Consider the following 27011-nt stretch of genomic DNA (forward strand, 5'->3'; position numbering starts at 1 on the left):
ATGGGAGTACGGTCTGGAGATTAGGGCTGAGTACTGGCAGGGAGGAGCTGGAGCATTCCTCCACTACCTGAGGTGACACCCGGGGAAGGCCTGGGTTTGGATCTGAATGTCTCTCCTTGCCCCTGCCTTGGTGGTAGAAGCGAGGGGCTTGGGGATGCCTTGAACCCCAAAATGGGCCGGGCTAGGTCATGGGCTCTTCTGTCTACCAACAGCTGCATCTCAACTGCTCAAGGTCAAGGGGACAAAGTTTCTTGAAGAATCCAAGTCTTACTCTGGTGTAAGATTGTGCAAGGTGTGAAGGAGGCTAGGGTGAGCACGTGGTGGGGTGGCCTTTGAGCTCACGCTTGACTTTAATCAGTCGCATAAGCTCATTTGCTGTCTGTCCTTTTGTCTGTCTGCATTAGGATTTGTCTTTTCTCAGAAATCCCTGGAGGGCTGGACCTCATCTGTTAGCTCTCATGGCAAAGCGGCTGGATTATTTTTGCATGTGGCTTTCTACTTCCCTAGGACTCGGCCAGCCGGTGCACGTTTCCCTCTTACCGAGGAGGGGAGCGTCACAGGAAGAACACACGCAGTAGAGCCTGCCGCCCTCCCAGCTCCCCGGTCATACTTCAGTGTGTATCTTTGTCTCTCTTTCTACAAATATGCATATTATATATATATATATATGTGTGTGTGTGTCATATATGTGAATGTATTATATATGTAATTATATCCAAGCCCTTCTTAAAAAAAAAAAATAGGTGGAACAAAATTAAAAGCATTGTTGTGCAGATGCTTTTTGATAGTAGATTCCACATGCACAATTCAAATGAGAACTGCACAGTGCAGCCAAAATCCCACCAATGAACAAAACGATCAGGCTGCTGGTGAGAGCGGGGCCAACAATGATTTTTGGGGGGAGATTCATTAACACTTTCCTGCCCCTGGTGCTCAGCATCATTTTTACTCCTGGGGAAAGGTCATTTGTCCAAAGGCACCTTAATGGAGTTTAGAAATGAACATCCCCCAGCCAGCTGGTCCCCACATGGCTGGAATCCTATTTGTTCCCCAGGCTGGAAAAGAAGCACTTGATTGTTCCCTTGAAAGGAACACCGTCTCCTGGAGGCATTGTGGGGCGTGGTCAGCTCAGGTTGGTAGTACAGGGATCCCCCACACCAGGGCATAGTCCCTATGATGCAGATGGGGAAACTGAGGCCAGGAGCAGGGAAGAGATCTTCCCCAGGCCACACAACCAGTTAGGGGCTAAGCCAAGAGAAGCCCATTATCCTGACTCTCAGTCCAGTACTCTTCCACTATCCTGTGATTTCCAGGATCTGAAAATGGGGAGACCCAGAGACAGGTTCTAGAACGGGTCCCTGAAAAAGCCTGTTGGCAGCTGCTTGTTGCAGAGGTGAGGAGCAAAGGGAGGGAAGGACTGCTGGAGAGGGGGCGCGAATTGTTTCAAGAGGCAAGTATCTTTGCATATGGGTCACTCGAACCATCCTGGCAACTGCAGGGAGACGCACCCAGGGTCCCTCCGCTGTGCTTAGATAGGAAGTGTCCTCCTTCCCGTCTCCTTGGCTGTTCCTGACAACATCCAGGCCCTGGATGATGGAGGAGCAGGGCGTTTCCTGGGGATTGATGACCCTGCCTGGGGCAACAGCAGGCAGAGGGCCGACCAGGTCATCACTCACCCTGGGCGGGAGCCCCACAGGGTGCCCGTCTCTGCTGCCTGCAGGCTGAGTGTTTCAAAATCAAATCGCTGAGATCTGTTCCTGTCCTAGGAGGAGCTTCCTTCTGCTGGACCAGGAAGGACATGGCCTTGCACCTGATTTCCTGGATGACTTTGTGGGGTGAACCCACCTCCCTTGCCAGAGACCTGAGAGCACGTGCAGAGACACTGGATAGCCCTGTTTTGACCCCTCCTTGGAAAAAGAAGGGCTTGCTGTTCACATTTCACAGATGGGGAAACTGAGGTCCTGAAGCAATCTGTGCCACACCCCAAGTTACCCAGCAAGTCAGGCAGTGGCCAGCATCTCCTGGGAACCCGACAACTCTGCCTCCTGGCTCAGGATCTTCCTTAGCTGTGTGACCTTGGACAAGTGTCTAAGCTTGTCTCCAGGTTGGGACTTTCCTAATAGAGCTAAGTCACAGAGCTTTGGGGAGAAATCAATGAATAATGCACATAACTGGTTTGCAGAGAGCCTGGCATAAAACAGGTGTTCATGAGTGTTATTGCTTTTGTTGTTGTTACTATTATTATTATTGTAGCAGATGAGTTTCGATTCTGCATACTCTGCTTTGTCACAAGATTCTAAGTGTTATTCAGCAGTATGACCCTTTCTCCAGGTTTGGGGAACCAAGAGCAGGAAGGGTTTAAGGTGGAGGTAAGGGTGACAGTGGGGTGGGGCACTGAATGCCCTATCTTGCTCCCATTTCTGACATTCTCTGTGACCTTGGGCCATTCTCTCTCTCTCTCTCTCTCTCTCTCTCTCTCTCTCTCTCTCTCTCTCTCTCTCTCTCTCTCTCTCTCTCTTTCTGTCTCCTCTCAAGCCCTTTGTTCTTGATGCATCCAAATGACAGTGTTGGCTGCTTGGGCACTGCAGTAAGAACCCACCCCAGGAGGCCAGGAGAACCCCAACCCTACAGGGGCCACTGGAGGAGGAGGAAGCCCCCCCCAACAGCCCCAAGGGGGCAGCCTGGCAGGAAACCTCCAGGGGCTGGAGCATCCAGAGCTGCCCAGTGTTGCCAACTCAGTGGCCTCTAAGGGGCCCCTGCAAGAGTCCTCCCACGCCCTCCTCCAGGGTTTGGCCGGAGGGAGGCAGAGATCCCCTCAGGCGAGGCCCCTCCTGCCCCCCACTCTGCACTCCCTTGGAGCCTGCTTGGCTTCGTCAAAAGCAGGGCCCATCAGGGTGGAGGCGGCGATGTGTCAGCTGGTATTCAGGCTCTGGTTGTGCGCTCAGATCGCTCCCCCTCCCCATCTCCCCAAATCCACCCACCACCCCTTTACCCACTGCTTGGGGCCTTCTGGGCGGCAGCACTTCACAGAGAGAGACAGGAGCAGCCTTGAGCCCTTGGCTGTTGGGGGTGGGGGAACTGACTCACTTGGCCCCCTCCTTTGTGCCGATGGGGCAGCCCCCACACCCATGGTCGCTGGTACCCCGCAAGGCCCCTGGGTTTGGGAAAGGAAGCTGCAGCCCGCCGCGCCTGACCCGAGCCGGCTGAGGATGCGCTCTGCGCGCAGGGACCCGCTGGCCCCGGGGCCGGGAGGCGATGTGTAGGCAGCGACCCCCCGGCGCAGGCTCGCTCCCGCGGCCGCCTGCTGGGGCCAGCCTGGCCGCGGGCCCGCCGGGACGCCCCTGCTCGCCGCGCCCCTCCCCGGGCCGTGGCGCGTCCCCCGAGTCTCGCAGTATTTTCTTCCTGCACCTTTAAGAAGACCGTTGCTCCGTGGTGGGATGGTGTGTTAAAGCCACACAGAGGAAGTTACGCAGCCCGGATCAGACCGAGAGATAAAAGCCCCGATGGTGATCGTGAGTGATGGCAAGAGGATTTAGCCTCGGCATTAACTTAGAGCCGAGTGCAGGGGGGCAGTGAAGCTCCCCGCCATCTGGCCCGCGCCGCGCCGGGGGGATGCCCCGGCGCCCCCAGGAGCAGCCGCGAAGCCCACCCGGGCCCGGGGCTGCCCGGCGCGCGAGCGCGGGTCCTCCCGGAGCCGCCCAGGGGACCCAAAAAGTTTGCACTTGTTAGCGGCGACCTCCCGCTCGGCCCGGGCGGGCGATGCGGGCGGCGCGGGCGGCCCCCTCCCCCGGCCCGCGTCCCCGGGACGGCTGCGGGCGGCCCCCCCGGCGGCCGGAGGGCTCCCCAGCCCCGTTCTGACGGCGGCGGCGCGGCGGCCACGGCGGCGGCGGCGGCGAGCGGAGCGGGGAAGGAGCACCGGCGCGCAGCCCTCCGGCCCTCGCCCCCACCCAGCGCCATCAGAGGGGAGGCGCAGCGCCAGAGGGTGGCGGTCCTCGGCCTCCCGGGTCTCCGCTCCGGGAAGCCGCTCCGAGCCGGGGTAAGGCGGGCAGGGAGAGCCCGGGAGGCGAGCGGGGGCAGAGACGCTGCAGCTCTCCTGGCTGGTTTCATTTTTAAAGGGCTTTGGTGACCATGCAGGCTCTCCCGGGGCTCTGGAGCCACTTAAAGCAGCCCTGCGAAGGCTGGGATGCAAAAGTTATTTGGTAGCGGCTGCTACTAGCGGAGGACTGGAGCGGCCCGGAGAGGGGTGTGTTGTGAGTGTGCGTTTGTAGCAGCATCTTAAAGGAGTAGCTTGTCTTTCTGGCTGGCTCCCCCCACCCCGTCTTTCCCCTCCATGCGTGCGTGTGTGCAGCGGGATGGCCGTTGCAAAAATGCTTGGATTTGTTTGTAAAATGGAAATTAACCCTTCTCCAGCGCCGCTCCCCCACCCCGATTTAATCGCCACCCTCCAGAGCTACCCCGTCCCGCGCCCTCCCATCTCTGCAAACTGGAGGACGTGTGAGTTGCACGGACAACTCTTGGCCAGCCAAGGCCGGAAACTTCTTTCGGTGCGGTGGAGGGTCGGGGAGCGGGGGGCGGGCGGAGGTAAGGACCGGCTTGAGCGCGGTGTGGAGTCGAGCTCGGACTGGGGGAAGCAGAGGCAGCGAGAAGGCGGGAAGAGGACCGCGAGCTCCAGGGGTCCGCATGATCCCGAGTAAGTCGCAGTTCTGGGCGGGGTGGGCGGTGGCGGCGGCGGCGGCAGGGTCGCTGCTGGCAGCAGCGCCTGGAAAAAGAATGCAGCTAAGTGGCGGGTGCTTTGCTCGGTGTCTTTTAATTAAGCGAGGCTATGCTAAATGAGGGGGTGCTCTCCATGCTGACCGGGCCTTTATTAAAGCGTTATTATCAATTGCTCTCGCGGTCTGCACACAACTTCGGAAAAGCAGAAAGCCGCGGCGGGTTTGCCGGGTCGGTTCATGTGCAATGCACACGGTTTGCAGCCCTCCGGAAGCTCAGACTCGACCTCCACTCCGCGGTCCGAGCCCGCCCAGTCCTCCGACCCGCGGGGACCCTCCGGCGCGGCCCCCGCCACCCTGCAGCCCAGGCCTCCTGCTTGTGCCCCGCCCCCCGCAGCCAACTTTCCGGGGCTCCCAGCCGCTGAGACGGGCTCCGGGGGCAACCGGGGCCCAGAGAAAGCCCCGGTGGCGGAGCCCGGACACCTGGGCTGCCGAAACCCGCCCACTGAGCTGGTGGTGAGCGCCGGACACCTACAGGGCCGCGCCCCGAGCGGGGAACGGGAAGGTGACCCGGGTGGCTATCCCTCCTCGTCCCCTCTCCCAACATCCCCCAAGGCAGATTTCACCCCCTCCACCGCCCGGCTGGGAAGGGAGAAGAAACCTACCGGCGGGCGGGCGGGCTGGGGCCCCCAGAACCCCCAGAGCTCCCCAGTCTCCCCAGGGGCCCGCGCCCGCGGAGGCAAGTTTCCCACAAGGCGAGGGCGCAGCCGGCAACTCCGAGAGAAGCCGCGAGCCCAGCCAGCTCCGAGAGGCGCTAATTCAATAAGACAGAGAAATCTGAGTTCAGAAATCCTGATAAAATCTAATTTTCGGGTTTTAATACCCTAGCTATCAGCACCCCCTTGATTCCCGAGGACTCTTAAAAGAAAATAACGCGCATTGATTCTATTTGTTTCTGAGAGCTGCAGTTTCTTAATAATATCAGGTGAAGATTTATTTTCCAAGGAGAAAACGATCCACCAGGATACAACCTCTTACTCTGAAATTTCCCTTGCCGGCTTCTCTCTGCCATCCGCCTCGTTATTCCCCGGATTCTTGCGTCCACCCCCCTCCCCTTTTTGCTTTTTGGCAAAAGCCGACTGTAATATTCAAGCGCTGAGCTCACAATTCCCACTGCGATGCCAGCAACGCAATCAACGCCCAGTTGATTGACTGGTTGTAAACACATTTTCCCCTGGCAGATTTTGTTGTTGTTGCCCCCCCCCCCCCACACACACACTCCGTTTTCCAGGGAATGCGTAGCATTTAAATAAAAAAAAAAAAAAAAAAAAAAAAAAAACTTGCAAAGCAATTAATAAATTTGCAAGTTGCCCCACTCGAGGCTTCTGGGCTGAGCTTCACCGCCTCCCCAGCCCGCCAGTGTCCAGCGCCATCCCAGCCCCAGCCAGGATGGTCCTGTGGCTGAAGCCCGCAGCTGCGCCCTGGTTGTCCCCAGCCGTCAGGAGCTCCCTACCTGTTAGGGAACAGTCGGGAGTCAGCTTCTAGAAGAATTAATTAGGGGCATGCTGTTTTCTGGGCAGCTTAGAGCTCTGGTAGAGGCGTCCAAACCTCTGCCGGCCGAGCTATTTTATTTTTACTACATTTTCTCAGGTTATAAAAATAGACCTGGGCACGTTCTTCCTGAGTTTTCTAGCAAGGAGCGCATTCAAGGCCGGGCTGACTCTATAACAGGTTTCTCTTTAAACAGCCAGGGGTGAAACGGCTAGGTCCTGGCTGGGTCCTCATTCATCTGCATTAGGAGACCTTCATCCTAAGAGAGGGGAAGAGGCCCACTTAATGCAGATGGATGAGTCCTGCTCTGGACCTGCCAGGGGCTTCTCCCAGGGCAGACATGCTCAGCAGCCAGACCCAGGAGGGCAGTGTCTGGCCCTCATTTTTGGCAAGCCAGTGTTTGTGTCTGGATGGTAAATGGGATTTCATGAAAATATAGTTAACTCCCTGGGGACCTCCCATGTACAGTGGCTCAAAGGATGTTAGATGAGAGTCAGGTTGCCATTGGCGTGATTTGGGAATTGAAATGCATAATCATGGGCATAACAACCAGAATAATTAATAACACAGACATTTTCTGCTGTAACTCGTCGCAGTAACCTTTGGCCTATTGGCCAGTGCTTTTGGCTGGACTCCCATGCTAGCTAGACTCAGATTGTCCTGGTGTTGAATCAAGTGCCTGGGAACACCACATCATCTGAGCCATGCACTTCCCAATGTAACATTGGTATTAGTTATATCTATTTTGATTTTTAAAGAATTACCAGAGACTTAAAATAGTAAACCAATATTCCTAATAGTGATCCATTCATAGACTTACTCTTCAAAGATGATTGCAAATGTTGGCCTTGATCAGAAAATCTGATATGACAAAACATTGTCATTTCTGTGGAAGTCTTCAATATCTTAGTTTCTAACTGTTAAACAAATTAAATTTACCCTTTCAGACTGCAATCGGGAGGTAGTTGTCAGTGCCTGGTGCGTCCTTGTTGGCCGGCATGTGGACCACCCGTCTGTCAGGACCTGTCGGTGTGGCTTCACCTGCGCCTATAGCTGCAGTTGCGCTGCCACCCTTAACAACTTTGACATTTTGACTTGTCGGGCACGGTATTTTAAAGCAACATTAAATAATGGCTCCTGGGGATGCTTTAGAAAGTCTCTGGCCCTTGAGCAGAGGCACTTCTGCTGTACTCACACACCCATGAATGGTGAGATAATGCCTCACCTTTTTAATAACATGCCCAATCTCCAAATGTGCAACTCTGATATTAATAAAAATAACCCAGTTTTCTCGGGAGATCTTGCTAATGCAGCCTCATTTTTTGCACATTTTGCCAGAGAGCTTTTGTTCTTATACATCCCTAATCCCCCCTTTTAATTTGTTGCAGGTGTTGTTGCTAATGAGCGCTCTCTCTCTCTCTCTCTCTCTTTCTCCTCTTTCCTCCCTTTTTACAATAAAAGACAAACCAGACCCTGGAAATCTAGGTGGATTGAGAGCTGAAGTCTCAGAAACTTCCTATTAAGTTGCTGATAAGTTGCTGGTGGCTACCAGCCAAGGTCAGCTGGTCCCCATTAGCGCCTGGCCCCACCAAAGCAGAGCCAGCCAGCCTCCCGGTTAACACCTCAGTGCTTATTCTTTCCAGTCTTGTTGCCCAGTTTTTGTTTCTTTCAGTCCATATGAAAAGAAATCTCTTTCATTGGGCTGAGATGCCAAGTCCGGTCCCAAAGAGGGAACACGTTTGCAGCTAACATGTGCACCTCCTGATTTTATTTTATCTTTACAATGCAGGCTGGAGGCTTGTTACGCAGTTGTGTTGAGCACATCACACATTAAGGCCCTTTTAAAGACCTGGATTGATTGGAAGGACAAAAATTAAAAGCAATCTGATCCAGCCCCATGCCGGATCCCTGCGGATTTTCTCCTTATCCCATTTCCATCCACTGTCACAATTTGAGAGTCTGCTTGATTTGATCAGATTCACCTCCGGGGGAGGTGGAATGCCAAGGTTACAAGGACGCAAAGTTACGGGCCACTTTTTGATCTGCCCATCAGCAGTTTGAGAAACGCTGGCTCTGAATTTCTGTATCGGCCTTTTGGAAAAAACAAGCTCCTCACTGTTTGCAAACCTGCAGTGCTTGAGGCTCTGGGACACCCCAGCTGCCGTCGCCCGGTAGATGTGGCCTTTCCATGCTGAGGCTGCGAGTCCCAGCTGACCCCGCCGCTGCCTCTCCAGGGCCTCTCTGGGCCGTGCCCCTTCGGACTGAGGAGCCATGCTGCACCTGCTGGCGCTCTTCCTGCACTGCCTCCCGCTGGCCTCTGGGGACTATGACATCTGCAAATCCTGGGTGACCACAGATGAGGGCCCCACCTGGGAGTTCTACGCCTGCCAGCCCAAGGCCATGCGCCTGAAGGACTATGTCAAGGTGAAGGTGGAGCCCTCGGGCATCACGTGTGGAGACCCCCCTGAGAGGTTCTGCTCCCATGTAAGTTCGCCCCCTGCCGATCTCTGGCTCAGCCCACAGTGGGGGGGGGGGCTGGGTCAGACCCTTGGGGTAGTGAACCCAGCAGGAGGGCCAAGTCACAAGGCTGACTCCTGCATCTTGGATTGGGACCAGATCTTTGTCTCGCCTTGGAAAAGGGCCCAAGCTAAGCAGCCCTTAGGTCATGTGACATTCTCTGGGGTCAGGGCAGTTTTGGCCAGCTGACTATAGAATGGTTTTCCCTCAGGAAGAGCATAGTATTCCCAGTTCTGCAGCCTCAAAAGTCAGCCCCGCCTCCCTTGTAGAAAGGCTGCCTACTGGACAGGTGAGCAAGCCTTGGCCTCTGACTGCCTGGTTCTTCCCTTCCGCAGAGCAGCCTCCTAGCCCACCTAGCCCAAGCCAGCAGACGGCACTGCGAGGCCAGCATGGGCCAGCACACAGCTGGCGCTTTGCAGAGAAAGGTGTGCAAGATGCTCAGAGGGGATTCATAGAGTAGGAGTGGGGTCAGGCTGGGATGGACAGGGCAGCAGTGACCTTTCTAGCTCCATTCCTGTGTGAACTTAGGTCAGGGGAAGGTAGGCATGCAGGCCTTATCCCTCGAGTCTCCAGTCAGGACACACAGTATTTCAGCACATGGGGAATGTTAACAACGGCAGTAATAGCAAACATGGGACTGAGGGCTGGCATGTCACTCTGTGGAGTCTCCCCAGTGCCCCAGGCTCTGCCAGCCTGATTCTGTGTTGTATGAAGTGGCAGGCTTAGGGGGTAGCCTCAAGATTGGTGACATCTCCGAGCTGTGTACTGCCATCTGTAAAATGGGCACACCAACAGCATGCACTAGTAGGGTGGTTGGAAGGAGTTGGTGACTTGAGGAATGTCTGTACGGGGTTCATGATAGGGTTGGGCACAGAGCAAGCGCCCTGTAGATGTGAGCTGTTGTCCCTCGGGTGGTCAGACGGGAAAACTGAGGCAGCAGAGGCCAAGGCCCTTGGCCAAGGTCTCACACCAGGAAGTGGTGAAGCTGCGATTCCCGCTAGTCTGGTCCGAAGTGGCTGAGCTAACTGCTTCTGTGGAGAGGCAGAGTTCTTCAGGCCTGTCCCAGCGGGAGGTCAGGCAGAGCACCAGGTTGTAGCAGCTGACAGGAGGGGTTCAGAGTCATCTTCCAGGTGGCTGGTGTCTCTGAATGTCCTTGGGGGAGCCACCAGTTCTCTGGGGTTATGGCAGGGCCAGCAGGTGTCCCCACCTGGGCTTCCTGAGGTTGTCCCACTCCCCTGGGGCTTCTCAGTCCCAGCACAGAGCAGCCTGGGAAGGTAGGTTCCCACGGGTTTGTCAGTGGGGATAAGGCCGTCACTGTGGGTGGTGGCTGGGCCAGGGCCAGCTAAGGAGGGAGGGAGAAGCAGCACAGGGCTGGGAGCCAAGGCTGGATCGGAGAGTCCGTGGGCATCACTGCTGTGGGGACCACAGGGCCACATTGGCTCAGGGACAGGCCAGGGGGCTGGGCCCTGAAAGTCAGGATTAAGGCCAAGGTGGGAGCCTGGGTCTGGGTCCACATCTTGGCTCATGTGCCAGTCCACACACTCTTGGGGAGTGTCAGCCTCTGCTTCTTGTGTTGGAGCCTCAGCTGTATTTTTTCCTCTTAAACATTAATTATTGTCTTAATGTGCCAGGGGTGGGGGACAGTTAAATTATAATTCACAGGAGTGACTTCCAGTCTAGGGACCAAGGGGTGGAGATGACCATCAGATGCTAGTGTGAGGCCCTCTCCTGGCCAAAGCCAGCTCAGGAGCCCCTGTCCCTGGACTGCCCGGCCTCCATCTCCAGACAGAACCCTGTGCAGCTTCCCTAGGGAGGTGTCACCCCTGTGGGACCTGATGCTGGCTGAACCTGAGCCCTGCTGCCGTCCTCGCGCCCTGGGGTCTGGAAGGAGCTGTCCTCCTCCTCCCCTTCCCCTTTCCTGGAGACAGGTGAAGAGGGCAGGGAGGAGGAGCAGCCTCCAGAGACCCTGCATGGCTGAGTCCTCAGCTTCTCGCCACCTGTTTGATGGATGTAAATATTTCATGATGGCTCTGCCTTTGATTACAAATGTGTGCACGGGATGCTGCCTTGGCAGGTGGAGCACAGCCTTTCTGGAGGCTGGCTTCTGCAGGGAGGTGAGGTCACCTCCAGTCTGGATTCAGACCCTGACACCACTCTTTACTGAGGCTCCTCCTGGGCAGGTCCCGGGGTTCTCATTTAATCATCTCCAGGATGCCCCAGGGCGAGGCCTGCTCTGATCCCTCCTTATGGATTAGAAAGGGTTGCCTAAGTCCTGTCAAGGTCACTCAGTGTAGAGAGCCGGCCAGGAACTTGTTTGTGGCCCGGACATGTGTGTACCCACCAGGTGGCACAGTCTGCCCTCTCTGAGCTTCTGACCTCCCTGAGCCTCAGTTCCTTCTTCTTTCAATAGAGACAGTACTGTAGGAGTGTCACGGTGCTGGTGGGGGGACACAGCCTGGCCATGCATGCCCTAGGTGCATGCTGGCACCAAGGAGGGGTCCATGGTCGCTGACTGTCGTTAGGTTATTACTATTGTTACTTCCTCTGTGACTTTCTGTGCCGGCCTCCCTCCCTCCCTCCCTCCCTCCCTTCCTTCCTTCCTTCCTTCCTTCCTTTCTTTCTTCCCTCCCTCCCTCCCTCCCTTCCTTCCTTCCTTCCTTCCTTTCTTTCTTCCCTCCCTCCCTCCCTCCCTCCCTCCCTCCCTTCCTTCCCTCCCTCCTTCCTTCCCTCCCTCCTTCCCTCCCTCCCTCCCTCCCTCCCTCCCTTCCTCCCTTCCTTCCTTCCTTCCTTCCTTCCTTCCCTCCTTCCCCCCTTCCTTCCTTCCTTCCTTCCTTTCTTCCCTCCCTCCCTTCTTTCCTTCCTTTCTTCCTTTCTTTCTTCCCTCTCTCCCTCCCTCCCTGGAGTTCTCTGCCTCTCTCCAGCCTGAGGACACGGTGCCCTGCATTTCTAGTCTCCAGGCAGCAGGCAGAAAGGATGCCTGCTCAGGGAGTCTCTATAAACACCTCCAGTCAGAGCAGGTGGCTGACTAGCCACCAGGGGGCGCCCTAGCAGTGGTTAGACCACCTGCTGCCCCTCAGCCTTGCAAAGGTCGGTGCTCCCCTGCACCCCTCCTTTGGCAGGTGTGAGCCTTCCTGTCCCAGCATCTGGCCATCCTAGGCGTGAGCCCAGGAATACTCCTGAACTCAAGAGGGGCCAAGGGGCGTGCTGTCTTCAGATCCTGCCTGCAGACCCTCTCTTGGGCTTCCTGTCTGTCCTCCGACAAGGCCACCTGAGAACCAAATTGTAAATTCCAGCCTGGCGAGGAAGGGGAGGGAGATGAAAGACAAGATAAATGAATAAATAAAAGCCTATTGGCTCTAAATGCACAAGGAGAATTAATAGGGATGAGCTCTCAACCGAGGATTCCTGGGCAAGGACAAAATCTCAATGAGGGTTGCTGGGGAGCAGAGGCAAGCCCGCCCGCCATCCCGGGCTGGGAGGGGGAGCGGGCCCAGCCAGCAAAGGCTGCTCACCTGGCTGCTGCCCCCAGGCCCCCTCTGGGATGGAGAGGGTGTGGGGAGGCCTGAGGGCAGCTCCCTCCTGCTCTGCAAGGGACCACCCCTGCCTGTGCCCCCAGAAAAGCAAGGGGGAACCAACGTTGACCCCTTGAGATGCAGGTGGGAGATGATAAGACAGAGGGAGAGGCCGAGTCAGCCTGCCCTCACCCGGGCAGGGCAGCACTAGCCCCGTTCTGCACTCCGGTGACCCTGAGTGCAGCTCTCCCATCTGCAAGCACCTGCTTTACCCAGGTGGCAGTGCACATTCCAGGGCCCTGCCCCAGACCTGCTGAGTTAGAATCTGCATTTTAACAAGGGATCCAGAGGATTCTGCTGGATTGATACAGGGTCTGGTCATGGAGGTGAAGCCTGTTATTGATGAAAGAGATCTGCAGTTCCTATGGAATCTTTGCAGGTTTAGGAAAGAGGAAGACAGGAGGGCAGGAGGGCACAGAGGTCCTGAGGAAGGCATGTGGCTACAAACCGGGATCCCCAGGTGCAGGAGGGGAACTTGCAATGTCTGGGAACTGTGCTGCACTTGGAGACTTGGTGGAAGGTTCCAGAGAGAGTGGGGAGAGAGAGAGAGAGAGAGAGAGAGAACACTGTATTCTGGCAGGAACTGCAAGCCTGGAACCCAGGCTGCAAGTTCACATCCTAGCACTGCCACCTGCAGGTTCCATGATCTGGGGCGAGTCATTCAAATTCTCCAAGCCTCAGTTTCCCCATCTGTAAAGAGGGGTACAATTATGACTGTCTCACCACCTTCCTGGGAGAAGAAATTGCCTCTCCAAGTCTGCAGGGGCTTAGTTAAGAGCATGAAGTCCGTTCTAGCGTGAGGCTTGACTGCTATCACCTATCCAGTCTTGAGCATCCTGATCTGTCCACGTGGAAATGGATGAACATTGAGCTGTTCATGTAACGAGACTCCAGAGACAGAGATTGGAATTCATCTGTGTGACCTTCCGGATGAGACTTAACCTCTCTGAGCCTGGTTTCTTTAAGTCATGGCTATTAATAGAACATGCACAGGGGGCCTGTCATGAGCACAGTGCCTGGCACATAGCTGGTGCTCCCTGCATGCTGGCCGTTAGCCCCTGTGCTCTGCCTGCAGATGTTTTCTTCCCCTTTGGAAGCTCCCTGAAGGCAGGTCACCTCTGCAGTCCATGCCCACTATGTGTTGACGGAACCAGTGGGTGGGTGGGAGGAATGGCAACATCCAGGGGGGCTTCTTGGAGGAGTAGGCTGTCTTGAAGGTAGAACTGGGGTCTCACCAGTCGGAAGCCCTTGCTTCTCGGCCCTGCAGCCCCTATTCTGGCGGGTGTGTAGCTGGTGGAGCTGGAGTTTGCACGCTGTCTGAAGTCAGCTGCCGGGAGTGCCTTTGGAGACGAGCTGCTCACCCTTCAGCTCCGGCACTCAATCTCCTGAAACGCCCGAGGCAGGGCCCGGCCTAGGACAAGAATAGTTCCACGTGGTGACATCTTGTTGCACAGTGCTGTCTGCAGCCCCCGAGTAGACAGTGAGGAGATCAGGGGCGCTGTCACTGAGCACCAGCCCGTGGAGTCAGACCCTTGCTTCTGGCTCTTCTTGTGAGAGCAGGTTTGGGTCAGACACTCCGGGGAGGGCAGGGGCTACCATGGGACCCAAAGAGCCTGAAAAGGACTTCTTTCCAGAGGGTCAGAGACGCGGGGAGCCTCGGCCTTTCTGGGTTACGCAGGCCACCCTGCCGCTCCTCTTCCTCCCCACCCCCCTGGTCTGGGTAGATTTTCCTTCTGCGCCTTTCTCACAAGTTATTGCAAGCTGACCCAGCCCGTGTGCGCTAGGGTGGGCGGTGGGTGGAGAGAGGGTTCGCAGCGCCCCTGCCCTGTGCTGGGATGGGGCCCGCAGGTCCAGGCACATCCTCCCTTCGCGACTGGGGCTATGGCTAAGTCCTTGCGACTCCCTGCCTTGGTGTTCGCGTCTGAAAATGGGAATGCTGTTCCCACGGCCTGAAAGGAGTCTGTAGGAATAAGAGGAGACAAGGCGTGTTGCGCCCTCAGCCGGGTGCCTGGCACAGAATGCATGCCCAGGAAAGAAAAGAAGGACTGTTTCTGGATTTTTTTGTTCTTGAATGTAGCTTGAGGGGCAAAAGGAGTGAAGTAGAAGACAGGCAGAAGATGGTCCGAGGGCCAGGCAGGCAACCTGGGCGTAGGCATCCAGCTCAGACTGGGTCCAACAGACTGGGGCCTGGAAGCTTCCAAGGAGCAGGGTCCAGGAAGGCTACCAAGGCAGCTGCCAAGACAGGAGAGGGAGGTTTGTGGACGACAGGGCGGGCAGATGCTCCACCTGGACCCGTAGAGGCCCGCAGGCCTGTGAGCAGGGATGTCACTGTGCCACTCGGCCCTTCCCAGGGCTTCCCAGGGCCCTCCTGCAGGGGCGGGGGAGGGGCGGGAGTCGCCCTTCCTCCATCTGTGCCCCAGCTCTGCGGTTAGGAGGGATTAGGCCCAGGGCTCTAAGAGGAGGGGGAGGAGGAGGGGCGAGGTGAGAGCCCAGAGACCTGGCAGCCAGGCCCTGGGGCCAGATCCGAGCTCACCGGGCCACACAGAGTGGCCCCTCACCTCCCCTGCCAGCCGTGGCCACCCCAGGAACAGTGTGGACTGCAGAACTGGTTCTGGCACACAGCCCAGGACGGAGGCTGGCCCACCCCTGACCTGGCCTCGGCCCCACGGCCATGTGGAGGCTGGTTCCCTCCTGGAGGGCCCCAGGGGTGCAGAGTGAGAAATGGCAGCTGGTGCAGAGAGCGGTTCTGCGGCTGAGGTTTGTGGGATCGGATTTGTTTCTCATCAGCAGCAGATTTGCTTGAATATGTGAAAATGTGTTTCCGATTCCCTGAGCACACACCAACTGCTGGCGGGGCGCGTGTCAGAGCGGGGTGCTGCTGGCCCGGAGCCAGGGTTCCAGGCCCCACCCGAGGCCTCGCGGAGCCCCCAGCCTCCGTGTCCCGACTGTGCAGCAGTGCTGTTGGGCCGGATTAGCCAGTTCTTTCCGGTACATTCTGAGGGCAGGGGAGGCACAGTGGGTCTGACGGCCCATCAGGGCTCCGGGGCAGAGGGAGAGGCCCCAAATCAGACTGCCCGCCACAGCACTCAACATCGTTGGAAAGGTTCTTTAAATTGAAGGGAATTTAAACATCTAACGTAAAATTAACCCTTCAAAATGTTTAGTGAACTAAAACACACATGACATAAAATCGCATGTTTTGAGTATTTTAAAGCATACAGTCCAGTGGCCTTCTAGCATGTTCCCCTGTGTCTGGTTCCAGGACACTTTCATCCCCCAGTGGTGGAACCCTTACATCCTAAACGGTCACTCCCCAGTCCTCCCTCCCACCCCTGGCAACCACTGGTCTCCTTTCTGTTTCTCTGGATTCACTTACTCTGGACATTTCCTTTAAATGGAATCATCCAATGTGACCAGCCTGGTGGGTGTGAAGTAGTATCTCATTATGGTCTCAATTTGCATTTGTCTGTTGACTATCTCCTCATGTGCTTATTGGCCATTTGTCTAGTCTTTGGGAAAAATGTCTATTTAAATCCTTTGCCCACTATTTAATTGGGTTCTTTTGTTGTTGAGTTGTACATGCTCTTTATATATTCTAGATTCTAGACCCGTATCAGATGTATATTTGAAAATATTTACCCCATTCTGTGCATGATCTTTTCACTCTCTTGGTTGTGTCTTTTGATGCACAAAAAATTTTATTTTAATTTTAATAAAGTTCAATTTGTGGATTTTTCCCTTTTGCTGCTTGTGCTTTTGATATCTAAAAAACCATAGCCAGAACTAAGGTCACTGATGTGTTTTTACTTTTATGTTTTCTTCTAGAACTATTATAGCTTCAGCTTTATATCTAGGTCTCTGGTCCACCAGGAGTTAGTTTCTGTGTTTGGCGTGAGGTAGGGGCCCCACGTTATTCCTTGCCTGTGGCTATCCAATGTTACTGGCACCATTTGCCGGAGAGCCCAGGCTTTCCCATTAGATGTTCCTGGCCTCCTCATCAGGGCCACCTGGCTCCAGGTACATGCGTTCACTTCTGGACCCTCAAATCTGTTCATTGAAGTCCTGAGCATCCTGTGTGCAATACTTCATCCAACCCTCCCAGACAGCCTCCCTGGGAGAAGCTGCTGCTATCCTCCTGTGCCCACTTGACACATGAGGAAACTGAGACCCCAATAATGAGTCGTGGCATGGAGGTTCCAACGCAGATCCAAGTCACGTGGCAGCTGTGCTACAGTGAGGCCGAGGGCAGGGGGAAGGCCCAGTGCTCCCCCCACCCCTCCCTCCAGTCCTCCTCTCCCTGCCTCCTCTTCCCTAGTTTACCTTTTAGGCTGAGATGCTGACTTTGACCCTCGAGGGAGGGCAGTTGGTACAAGATGCAGTGACTTCCCTTTGGTCTCCAAATATCTCTCCAGCTTCCACTTCTGCCCTCATCTCCCCGAGGGGCCAGGTTCTACATCTGCTCTTGGCCACACAGGAAGTACTGGCACCTGGTAGGTGCTAACTTCATGCCTCAGTTGTCCCTCCTCTCAAACAGGGCAGCTTAGGGGTGGTCCTAGAGATTGCCCAAGACCAGGGGACCCCAGTATCTGTGAGCTCATGGAAATGGAGCTCGCTGTTCAGTGGGAGCCTGAAGCTGGCCCCAGGTGGCCTTCTGATCCGCCAGGCCCCACGCCTGGGAAGTCCTTGGCTCCTGGAAACACAGTCCAAAGGCACCCATGGGTCAAGTCCGAGGCTCTCATTTCCTACCCAGGAAACAGCCCAGAGTGACTCCTTCAGCCCCCAGTGAGGGAGCAGAGGCCCAGGAAGCCCAGCAGAAGCCCTGGGCTCCCCCAAGAGTGGGCTGGAGCCCTGGGAATTGGAGGCGTCCCACAGCAGGCCTCCATTCATCCACTCATGACAGGAGATGTGTGTCAGGAGGTCACCTGTGGCCGGCGGAATGCTGGGCCTGCTCCTGCGAGACTGGCCATTTTGTCACCTCCGTCCATTGAGGCATGCTGGGAGCTGGCTCTCGCAGGCCCACAGGGACCCAGAACCCTCTCCCCAGCCCACCTGCAAGCCATGGTCCCCTGTGGAGGCAGTACCATGAAGGTGACAGATAGAATGTTCTGTGACAGGTGGCAGAGTTCAGGACGAGCTGGGACAGGACGGTGGCAGGAATATCAGCAGAGTCTGCAAAGTCACATTCTGGATGCCGCAGCTGGGTCTGGGTGGCGTGTGGTCAGCTGGAGCTGGGGGAGTAGGAGGCCTGGGAGTGCACCTTCCTGCAGCCATGTGCTGGGACCTCCCAGTGTGCCTGTCTTGTGGCCTTCTGTCTTCTCACCAAGACCGACAGGTAATGCTGTGCTGCAGAGGAAAGGGAGGCCCAGAGAGGCAGAGGCTCCTGCTCCAGGTTGCATAGCCAAAGCCAGGGTCTGTCCCAGGGCCCTGACCACTGTCCCATCCTGCCTTGTTCTATGACTTGGGAGTCTGAGTGGCGGCCCTGAGGTGAGTGCCACCAAGGGGCCTCATCAGTCAGAAGGCGCTGACCGCACCAGGTTTAGGGTCCCTCCCGATCCAGCCCCAGGGGTTTCTAGAGCTGCCCCTCCCCTGCGAGAGGACTGCGCCCCGCTGCAAGGACCCGCATCCCCCAGCAGTTTGTCTTGGGTCCGTAGGGGACCATCTGGGCCTCTTCAGCCTCCCATTCCTCTCCCTTCTGCTGCCCAGTCATTTGTCCACTTGACTTCAAGGGCTGGCCAGGGAAATAAAAGGAGCGAACCATGACCGGCTTGTCCCTCCGTCGCAACAGACGTTTGCTGTTGGGCAGAGGTGAAGAGGAGGCCAGTGGAGATGAGCCTGGGTGATCCCGGGAGCTCGCGCTGGCCAGGCAGAGCCCTCTGGGCCGCCAGGGTCCCCTGCAGGATTGTAGGCTCTAGAGCGTCCCCTTCCTTAGGAATCAAGAGCAGTCAAAAGCAGGTGGCAGCAGGAGAAGCCAGCTGTCCAGAGGGCACCTTGTCTCTGCCCCGTCCCCTGCCCTGCCAGCACCATGCGGAATCCTTGCCAACAGCTGTGCACCTGGCACCACGCTGGGGCCTGTATGGGGACTGGCTGCCTCTGCACTGGCTGCCGGGAGCAGGGTGGCCTCAACCAGGGCTCTCCCTTTTGGGGTGAAGAATTCCTGCCTGAAAAATGAGGGTCTGTGTGTCAGTCCCAGAGCCCCTCTGATTTTTGGATTCTGCTGTGGAGGGAGGGAGAGAGAGAAAAGCAGAGACTAATACCTCCCCACACCCAGGAGCACCCAGAGGGGAGGCCAAAGGCAGGAGGCCAACTGGACTCGGGGCTCCTGACTTCAGGAGTCACAGGCCCCGCTGAGAACCCCGCCACTCTTCCTGGAACAGCACCTGTGCCCAAGCGTGCAAATGCTGACCCATGCACACATACACACAAGGTTGCAAACGCTGTGGGGACTTCCCAGACAGCCCCAAGTCCACCCAGGGACCCCATGGTCAACCATCCAGTCAGAGGGTCCTGCCCTCTGGGGCTCTTAAGCTCAGAGTAGTCAAGGTTTGTCTTCTTGACAAGCCGTCCCCATTGTCTGAAGATTTTCTTGAGTCCACAGCCTCCTATTCCTGAGAGCAGCAGCAGCTAACATTTTTTGAGTGCCAAGTATATACCAAGCACTTAACCTAAAGTGGCTCATTGAATTTTCACAGAAGGCTTATGGTAAAGTTTAAATGAATGCTGGTTTGGAATGAGTGATCTCAGATTGAGAGAGGTTAAGTCACCGGCCCCAGGCCACACAGCTTCCAAGAGCAGGATGTTGGCACCTCCAGCCTGGGCTTCCAGCCTGGGCTGCTGGGACCCAGCGCCTAGCCAGGCTGCATCGCTGGTGTGAGCTCCTGCGACACCTTAGAACGTGCCCCACGGATGGAGGCGGCTGTGCTGTGTGCTGGGTGAGCGCACTGCCCTGTCAGCCAGGGGGGGGTGGTGCTTTCCCTGCCCCCTGCTGTGAGCCGAGGTGGAGTCTGCTAATCCCCTCATTTGATAATTCACTGATTCCGTGTCTGTTTGGCAGCATGCACGCTCCCACGCACCAGCTCTGGGGAGGCGCGGTGGCTTGCCTGGAGGAACCCGATCTGTTTTTCTGGGGAAGGAGTGGGGGGAAACTACGCCCGACAGTGGACGATAATGGACCTAAAAATAGAGGGTGGGGGTGTGGCAGGAGGGGTGTTGTGGCGTCTGCCTGGCACCAGGCCGGCTCCCTCTCAGGCTGCCCAGCGGGTTGGCGGCTCGGGCTGGGGAAGAAGGGGAAGAGGAGGGTAGGACACAGGGCCCGGGAGCTGGACTGCCCCCTTGCTGTCGCTGGTCACTTGGAGATGGACCCTAGCCTCCACTGGAGCTGGCTCGGTGGGCTGCACATGGCCTCCACTGGGGCTTCATCATGCCCCCTGGCCCGGGCTGCACCCCAGCCCAGCTGCCGCAGACCCCGAGGTGAGCCTGGCCTCCAGATTTGTCAAAACTCCCCAGGTGGCCCTTGTGCAGCCACGTTTGAGAACCACTGATGGGCACCCCACCCCCTCCAGCCTCAAGCACCTTGTTTTAAGTTCAAAGTCCAGGCAGGGGCGACTTCCTCTGCTGCACTGGCTCTCAAAAAAAAAAAAGCTCAGGCTCTCCCTGCTGGTTCTGGCTTCTGGGTCTCGACAAGCAGGCAGCCTGGAGTTCCTGGCCCTTGTACCCAGATTCTTTAAATATATACATATACATATGTGTGTGTGTGTGTGTGTGTGTGTGTGTATGTGTTTATAATTGCCAATAGATTTTTTAAAAATTTATATGTGGTGCTGAGATGCGAACCCAGTGCCTCACACACGTTAGACAAGTGCTCTACCACTGAGCCCCAGCCCAGCCCAGTACCCAGGTAACTGTAACTGCTCTCCCTGCAAGGAGGCTGGCCCACTGTCAATCGGGGCTGCCCGGCCAGCCCCTGGACCCCCGCTTTACCTCCTTTGCGTCCACCGTGCTCCTGAGGCAGTCAGCTCCCCGGCCCTGCGGCCTGTGTTCTCCTCCTCCACCTTGGGGCCCTCCATTCCCGGCCTGCCTGACCTGCTGCACCCTGCAAACCCCATACCTTGGGAGCCTTCCTAACCACCCAGCCAGATTCCCTGCAGGCCTGATGGACCAAGCCATGGGCAATTCCTCTGGGGCTTCCACCAGGGGTCAGAGTGCTCAGGTTACCAGAAACGTGACATTGGGCAAGTGCCTGGCCTCTGGGGCCTCTGCCCCCTTATCTGTAGTGGAGGCTGACAGCAGGACAGCCGAGACGCCCTTCTTCCCACCAGCTACACCAGCCTTCCAGACCCCACCACGCATCTGAGTCCCCCGCCCTGAGCTCTGGTTGGTTAGTCTGGTTTCAATCTGGAGCAGAAACTCTGGCTTTAGGGACCCAGGCCCAGGCAGAGTGTCTCCCTCCCCTGCTTCCCAGGTATTCTGGCAGATAGCCAGGTCTAAGAGCTGCTTCTCTGGGCTGCTTTGTTCAGAAATAACTGATGAATAAGTGAATGAATGTAAATCAATGAAGCCTTACCTGGCCCCCCACTGCCCCATCTCCACCCAGGGCTTCATCCACAGAGCCTGCACCTGCCCAGGTGTGCCCATGTATGGGACACGCCCAGCAACTTCTTGCTCTTTCCTCTGCTGCACGACCCCTTTGCTCCTCAGAGAGCAGCAGGAAGAAACCTGAAGGGTCTTGACTGGTGTCTGTTGCTCGGGCAGTCCCCATCCACGTGGGCACTGTGTTCGCTCCTGGGCCCTGCTGAGTGCAGGGGCCCAGAGAAGGGACCCACTGAGGAGGGGTCACCTGCGAGCCCTAACTGAGCCCTTTGCATGCACCAGGCTGCACCTTGCCCTCGGCACAGTGTGGAGGGAACACAGACATGAAATTAAGCAAAGATGGACGTGGTCAGGGAAGCTGGCCCAGCGGATTCCCCGGCAGAGGACAGGGAGGTTTTCCCAAGGAAGGGGTGTTTGAGCAGACCAGAGGAGGAGGGAAGAGCCTCCAGAGAGGGTGCCCTGTCCCTGTCCTCAGAGCTCAGGGTGGTGGGGAAAAGGAAGGGACTGGAAAGTAGAGAGGAAGGCAGGGAGAGACGAGGCGGGTGGGAGGGGTCGGCAGGACCAGGGAAGGGGACCCAGGCCCAGGGGACTCCTTGTTGGTGCTTTGCATGGGGCACCTGGGGACAGCTGAGAATGGTGGGGACCCAGGCTGGGGGCTTGGTGGTGGCCCAAGAGAGGTAGGGCCGGTGCAGAGTGGACAGGTGGTAGGCAGGGCTGCCTGGGGTCCAGCTTCAGCTGCCCTGGAACCTCTCTCAGCCCTGTCTTCCTGCACGCCCTGTCCCAGGCCTCTGTTGGAGCGGCCTGAGGGGCGGCCAGCCTGCAGCTGCCTGGGCTGGGATCCTCCAGCCGCTCTTCCTCCTGATAAAATATTCATGTCAGCTGAGCAGGCCCTCTTTGGGCCGCTGCCTCGTCTAGCTCACGCCTCGCACAGGCTTTTAAAGAGCAGGACGCTTTCCTACTCTCTAAGCATTTTCTAAGTCCCGAATCAATAATGCACTTTGCTGGGCCCTGGATGCGGCTTCTCTCCCTGGCCCTGTCCTCCCCTCGCCCCGCTTCCTCTCTCGTCCTCTCTCCCTTTCCTGCTCTTTCCTCCTTCCACCCCTCCTTTCCTTTAATTACTCTTCTAAAAGGTACTACACAGGAGTGTTGAGCTGCTTGCTGGGAGAGCGCAGCCCAGTGTGGGGGGTGGACCTGGGCCGGGAGAGCAAGCCGTCCAGGGTACCAGGCTGGGCACTGCCAGGCAGGTGGCTTCTGGGGAGCAGGTTGAGCCTGTGCGAGCAGGGAGGGGGCAGGGCGGGAGGAGGGGCCGCCGCCCTCCCATGGGCCTGGCCCGCTGGGAGGTGGCTAGGACCAGAGCTCCTGCCTGGAGGAGGCGGAGGGCGTGGGCTCACCCGCCTCCCTCTCTTTCTTCTAATGAATTAGAAAATGTTTAGAGCATACCCAGAGAAAACAGGACCCAAACAGAAAAGAAAGGGGCCTGGAGCAAAGAAAATGTGGAGCACTTGCCAAAACAGATCACCAGACTCTCTAGGAATGGAGCAGTCTGGTTTGGGCTGATGCCTCTTGTGGTAATGAGCTCTCTGTCGCTGGGGGTATGCAAATGAAGGGACCATTCCCTCGGAGGTGGTGCCCATGGGTGTCTGCTTGGTTATGTGGTACTAGCGAAGGTCAGGAGAGCATGAGTTGCCCATAGGGGACCACAGGGCCCCGTGCCAGGCACGCTTCAGCGGAAAGAGCCTCCCATCCTGAACATTCCTGGGAGTCTGGCTGTGGGAAGAATCCACATATGCCCAGGGCAGAGCAGAATGCTTTTTTTTTTTTTTTTTTTTTTTTTTTTAAGAATACAGTTTTAAGTTCCTGGAAAGATTAACCCTCATCTAGCCAGAGCCTCAACAAGACCCCCGCCCTCACCCCTCTGGCTGCTCAGCAGATAGAAGAAGCCATTCTTGGGCTTCTGTCTTGGCGGGCAGTGGATGCCCAGTCAGGTCCACACTGCATCCTTGCCCTCTGACCTTGCAGACTCTCCTGGGCAGCTCATCCGCCAGTGCAGCCTGATGCCCCCAGGTCCTCTGAAAGGCTCATCAGTGGGGTCTTTTTGGGAAGCCCAAGTTAGGATGAGCAAGACAGAGGAGCCAGGGGTCTCTGTCCCTCTGCCAAAACAGCTTCCCAAAGCAGACCTGGGTCTTTGGGTGTCTGTGTCCCCTCCGTCAGCTGCTTCCTGACCCCTCCAGGACCACGCAGTCCTGCCTGGGGGACCACCGTTGAGGGCCCTGCTGCTGCGTTTGGAAATGTCTGTTAGATACAGCTGGGGAGTACAAAGGAGGGAGCCGGCGCCTGCTCTCCTCGTACTTACGCCTGGTCATGGAAGGTTCTGGAAGGGGAGGATCTTGGACAAGGGTTGAAATGAAAGGCCACAGTGCCCCCTCTCCTCCATACAATTCTGGGCTCTGGAGCAGAGTGATCAGCTGCTCTGGAGAACTGAGCTATGCTCGGGGCGGGGCAGGTTCAGCAGGTGGCCAGTGACCCTGGGTCCAAGCTGGACCTTTGCCAAGGGGAAGCCTGTGAGGCTGGATTTGGGACAGCCAGGGGAAGCAGGCAGTCACGGAGACTTCTGGAGGCTCGTGGCTGGGATGAAGGGGGCCCGGAAGTCGCTTCCCGTAGGCCTGCGCACCGGGCCCTGCCTGAGTGCTCATCGATCGGGCTGGGAGGGAGATTGTTCCAACGAGAAAAACCTCGCTGGCAGCTGCGGCTCTGGGCCGCTTTCCGCTGATTCACGAGAGCAGGGAGGGTGACCTTGCTGTTGTCCAGGGCTTTCGCTCCAAGAGAAACCGAAAGGGGAAGGGGAAGAAATTAGAGGCAGAGAGAGCAAGAGGGACTGGGATCGATGAAACCAAGGAGAATGAGGGAGGGAGACAGGGAGCGGGGAGGGAGGAGAGTCAGAGGCGGCGAGAATTAGAACCCGCTCCCAGCGCGCCTCCGTTTCCGCTTTGTTAATAATTTATCCCGGCTGCAACTTTTCTTACCAATAAGTAGGAAATAATTTGTTAGGGAGAATTCCCCGGGCACCCCGGCTTTCTCCCTGGAGTTGGGGGAGGACAGACGTCTCTGTGCCCTTCTGCCCAGCAGCCTGGGCGACTCGGGAGCGAGCAGAATTTAAGACTCAGGATGTCTGTGTCAGAACTGTCACCTGCTCCCACTTGGTCATTTCGTGAAGGGGGAAACCCAGGCACAGGGAGGGCGAGGCTGGGCCCAGGGTCACACACGGTGTTAGGGGAAGTCCCCTGAGTCCTTGACCCCATGGGGCAAGGTACTTGCTGATTTCCACACCTGCCCAACACAGGAGAGATTCTCCCGCGAGTCCCAGAAGCCAAGCCAAGGCAGGGCAGGCTCCTTCTGCTGCCTTTCCACTTCCTCCCCGACCTGGGCTCCGCCCCGGCTCCCCAAATTCTGTAAGAGCAGAGCTGGCGCTGCCCTCAGCACCCCACCCTCGGAGCCTCTGCTCGGCAGCCTCCCGCCTCCCACCTGGGACACAGCAGCTGCCTGCAGTCCCCCAGTGAGGTTGACAACTCGGCAGACAAGTTCAAAAAAATCTGTCAGCTGCTAAACTGTTCCAGGCCTGCCCACGTGCCTGGGTGGCAAAGGGATGGGCCGTCTGCCTCCCGGGGAACCTGTGTCTCAGGAGAGCGGCTCCGGCCGGGGGTGGTGTCGTCCTTTCCTTTTGGGTGAAGGGCAGTTTCCAGCTTGTCTCAGAGCTGGTGCCTCTCGTCCCAGCGCGGAGCTGCGAGATCTAGGGAAGTCTCAGCCTTTTCTTGTTTAAAGAAAGTAAATGAAAGGATTCTAGCCTTGAGGATCCCTGTGAGCTGCTGGTGGTGGGGTGGCTCCCAAGGTGTGCTCTGCACAGGGTGGGCTTGGAACGGTGGGTCTTCCTGCTGGTTGAAGGACAGGGCCGGGCTGTGGTCATGGCGCCCTCCCTGCATCCAGACCAGCTAGTGAGCGCCACCAAGCAGCGTACCAGGTGGCACCTGGTGGCATTCTTACAGCAACTCTGAGGGCCGGGTTATCGCCTCACTGGACTTCCATTCATCCCACAAGGTTGCCCGAGTCCCCAAGGGCTGCCAGGAGCTGGGGCCACAGTGCGGGCAGAGGTAGATGAGGTTCTGCCCTTGGAAGCTACCCCTCCAGCGAAGGAGCCGAGGTGTGCAGGGGGGTGAGACACCTTCTTCCCCATCCTGGTGGCCGTCCCTCCGCAGGCTCCTTGGTTAAGGGGCTGGAGGTTGCAGCAGCTGGACTTCCCAGGCACATGGTTCCCCGGTCCCTGCTACATATCACTTTCCCATTCGGTCGTGTCTGTGCCTGCAGCTTGTCTGCGGTGTTTACCACCTGGTCTCCGACTCCAGCTGTACCCTTTGCACAGAAAATAGCATAAAAGCAAAAGTATTTAAGAGACCCCGGTTTCAAACGCCTGACATAAAATGGTCTCTCCACAGAATATTTCGTGCCAGACACCTCCTGCTTAGTGTCTGTAGGAGACGCGTCCCGCCTGGCTCCCTGGTGCTCTTGGTCCAGGATGGCTGCTCTGCTTCGCCTTTCAGGGAGGGGACTTGTCCATAGAGACAGGAGAGCTGCCAATGGGGGTTGGTTTTCCCCAAGATTCCCCAAGGTTGGGTCCCCTGGCATCCAGGGATGGTGACGTGGGACCCATGTGTGCTATTTCCCATCTATAAAGTGGATATAACCATAGCACCTGCCCTCAAGTGAGGACTCGCAGGGGGGATGGCGGGAAGCACCAGGCCAGCCCCCCACGTGGTGTCACAACTGGCTCCTCTGCCAAGGTGGTGCATGCAGCGAGGTCCCCAACTTTGCCATTAGCATGTCTGGTGGCTTCAGCCTCACAACTCCCAGGGCTAATATGTGGGAAGCTGCTGCTTAGGAACAATGGCTACCGTTTGAAGATGTTTTCGTACTTATGATCTCACATATTAGATGAGGAAATAGAGGCTCAGAAAAGTAAAGTGACTTTCTCAAGGTCACACAGCTTCCAAGGAGAGAGCTGAGTCAGAACTCAGGGCTTTCAGCCCCAGAGTCAGTTTCCCTAAGGCTGCAGACTCCCACGGGGGACCTGGGGCCCCATGGACCCTGGAAGTCGTATGGGAAACATGGTGGGTCACTGCATTTTTCTGGAGGGGGCTTGGAGCAAACTGGGCTCATTCATGGCCAGCTCCATCCCTGGGACTCTCTCCAGGGAAGGGCAGGAAGAGGGCCAGAGCCGGAGCCAGTGCTGCCTGGAAAAGGTGGTGAGTTCGGCCCAGACGCAGCCTTTGCAGAGCACACAGTCCATGTTCCCAGACGGGAATGGAATTCCAGACCACGGGTGGGAGGGTGGCGGGAGAAGAGGAAGAAACAAGAGAGGGCCAGGGAGGGCCGTGCTGGTCCCGCCTGGGGTCATTCCTCCTGCTGGATGTTAACAGAGCCCACCCCGCAGCAGGCAGGCCGGTGGGTACATGGGCTGATTCATTAGTTGCTGGCCCTCTGCTTCCGGGTCACCGGGCCCTGCAGGCTAGGGTGGAGGCACGCTGGCGGCAGCCAGGTTGGAGCCCCGTCTCCTGGCAGACAGGCTGGGAGCAGACGGGGCTTTGAAGGATCCTGTGTCCCCTTCCCCAGGGACCATCAGGAGGCTGGGCAGGGCAGGGGACGGGTATGCAGGGGGATGGGAAAGGGACTGGGGAGGTTAGGTGTGGCTGACTCACAGTTGTTGGAGTGGACGAGAAAATTGGCACTTGACATGAGATGATTGACGTTACTACAGTTACCACTGTATTAATATCTAATAATATGACGATAACAAGAACCATGACCTAGTGCGCAGTCTCAGGTCCAGGCCCTCTATGGGGGCTTCACTGTCTCAGGGAGAGAACTGGGCTCAAAGACCAAGTCAGGCGAGGAGGGCTTCCCAGGGAGGGCCACCCAGGAGGGCCCTAAAAACTGAGAGGAGGGACAGTGGCCAAGAGGTAGAAGCTCTATCTATGGTGAGAGGGGACAGCGTCAGTGCTGGGTTGAGAGGCGCTTCCAGGTCAGC

At 57.0% G+C, this 27011-nt stretch overlaps 1 protein-coding gene across 12 annotated transcripts in view; it reads left to right on the top strand.

Annotated features, from left to right (window-relative positions):
• Positions 1 to 3460: 3460 nt before the first annotated feature.
• NTNG2 (netrin G2) overlaps positions 3461 to 27011 on the top strand; it is a 61121-nt gene continuing 37570 nt past the window's right edge. For 4 of the 12 annotated variants that reach the window (XM_079111730.1, XM_079111733.1, XM_079111724.1 and 1 more), the window contains exons 1-2: positions 3461 to 4036; positions 8050 to 8744. In XM_079111730.1, the coding sequence (XP_078967856.1) occupies positions 8532 to 8744 (213 nt within the window). In that variant the 5' untranslated portion in view covers positions 3461 to 4036; positions 8050 to 8531. Of the gene's footprint in view, positions 4037 to 4062; positions 4691 to 8049; positions 8745 to 27011 lie in introns of those variants that run through there. The other 8 variants (XM_079111731.1, XM_079111732.1, XM_079111725.1 and 5 more) reach the window with 5 other exon arrangements.

Source organism: Sciurus vulgaris, assembly GCF_902686455.1.
Source record: "Sciurus vulgaris genome assembly, chromosome: 15".
Lineage (NCBI taxonomy): Eukaryota > Metazoa > Chordata > Mammalia > Rodentia > Sciuridae > Sciurus > Sciurus vulgaris.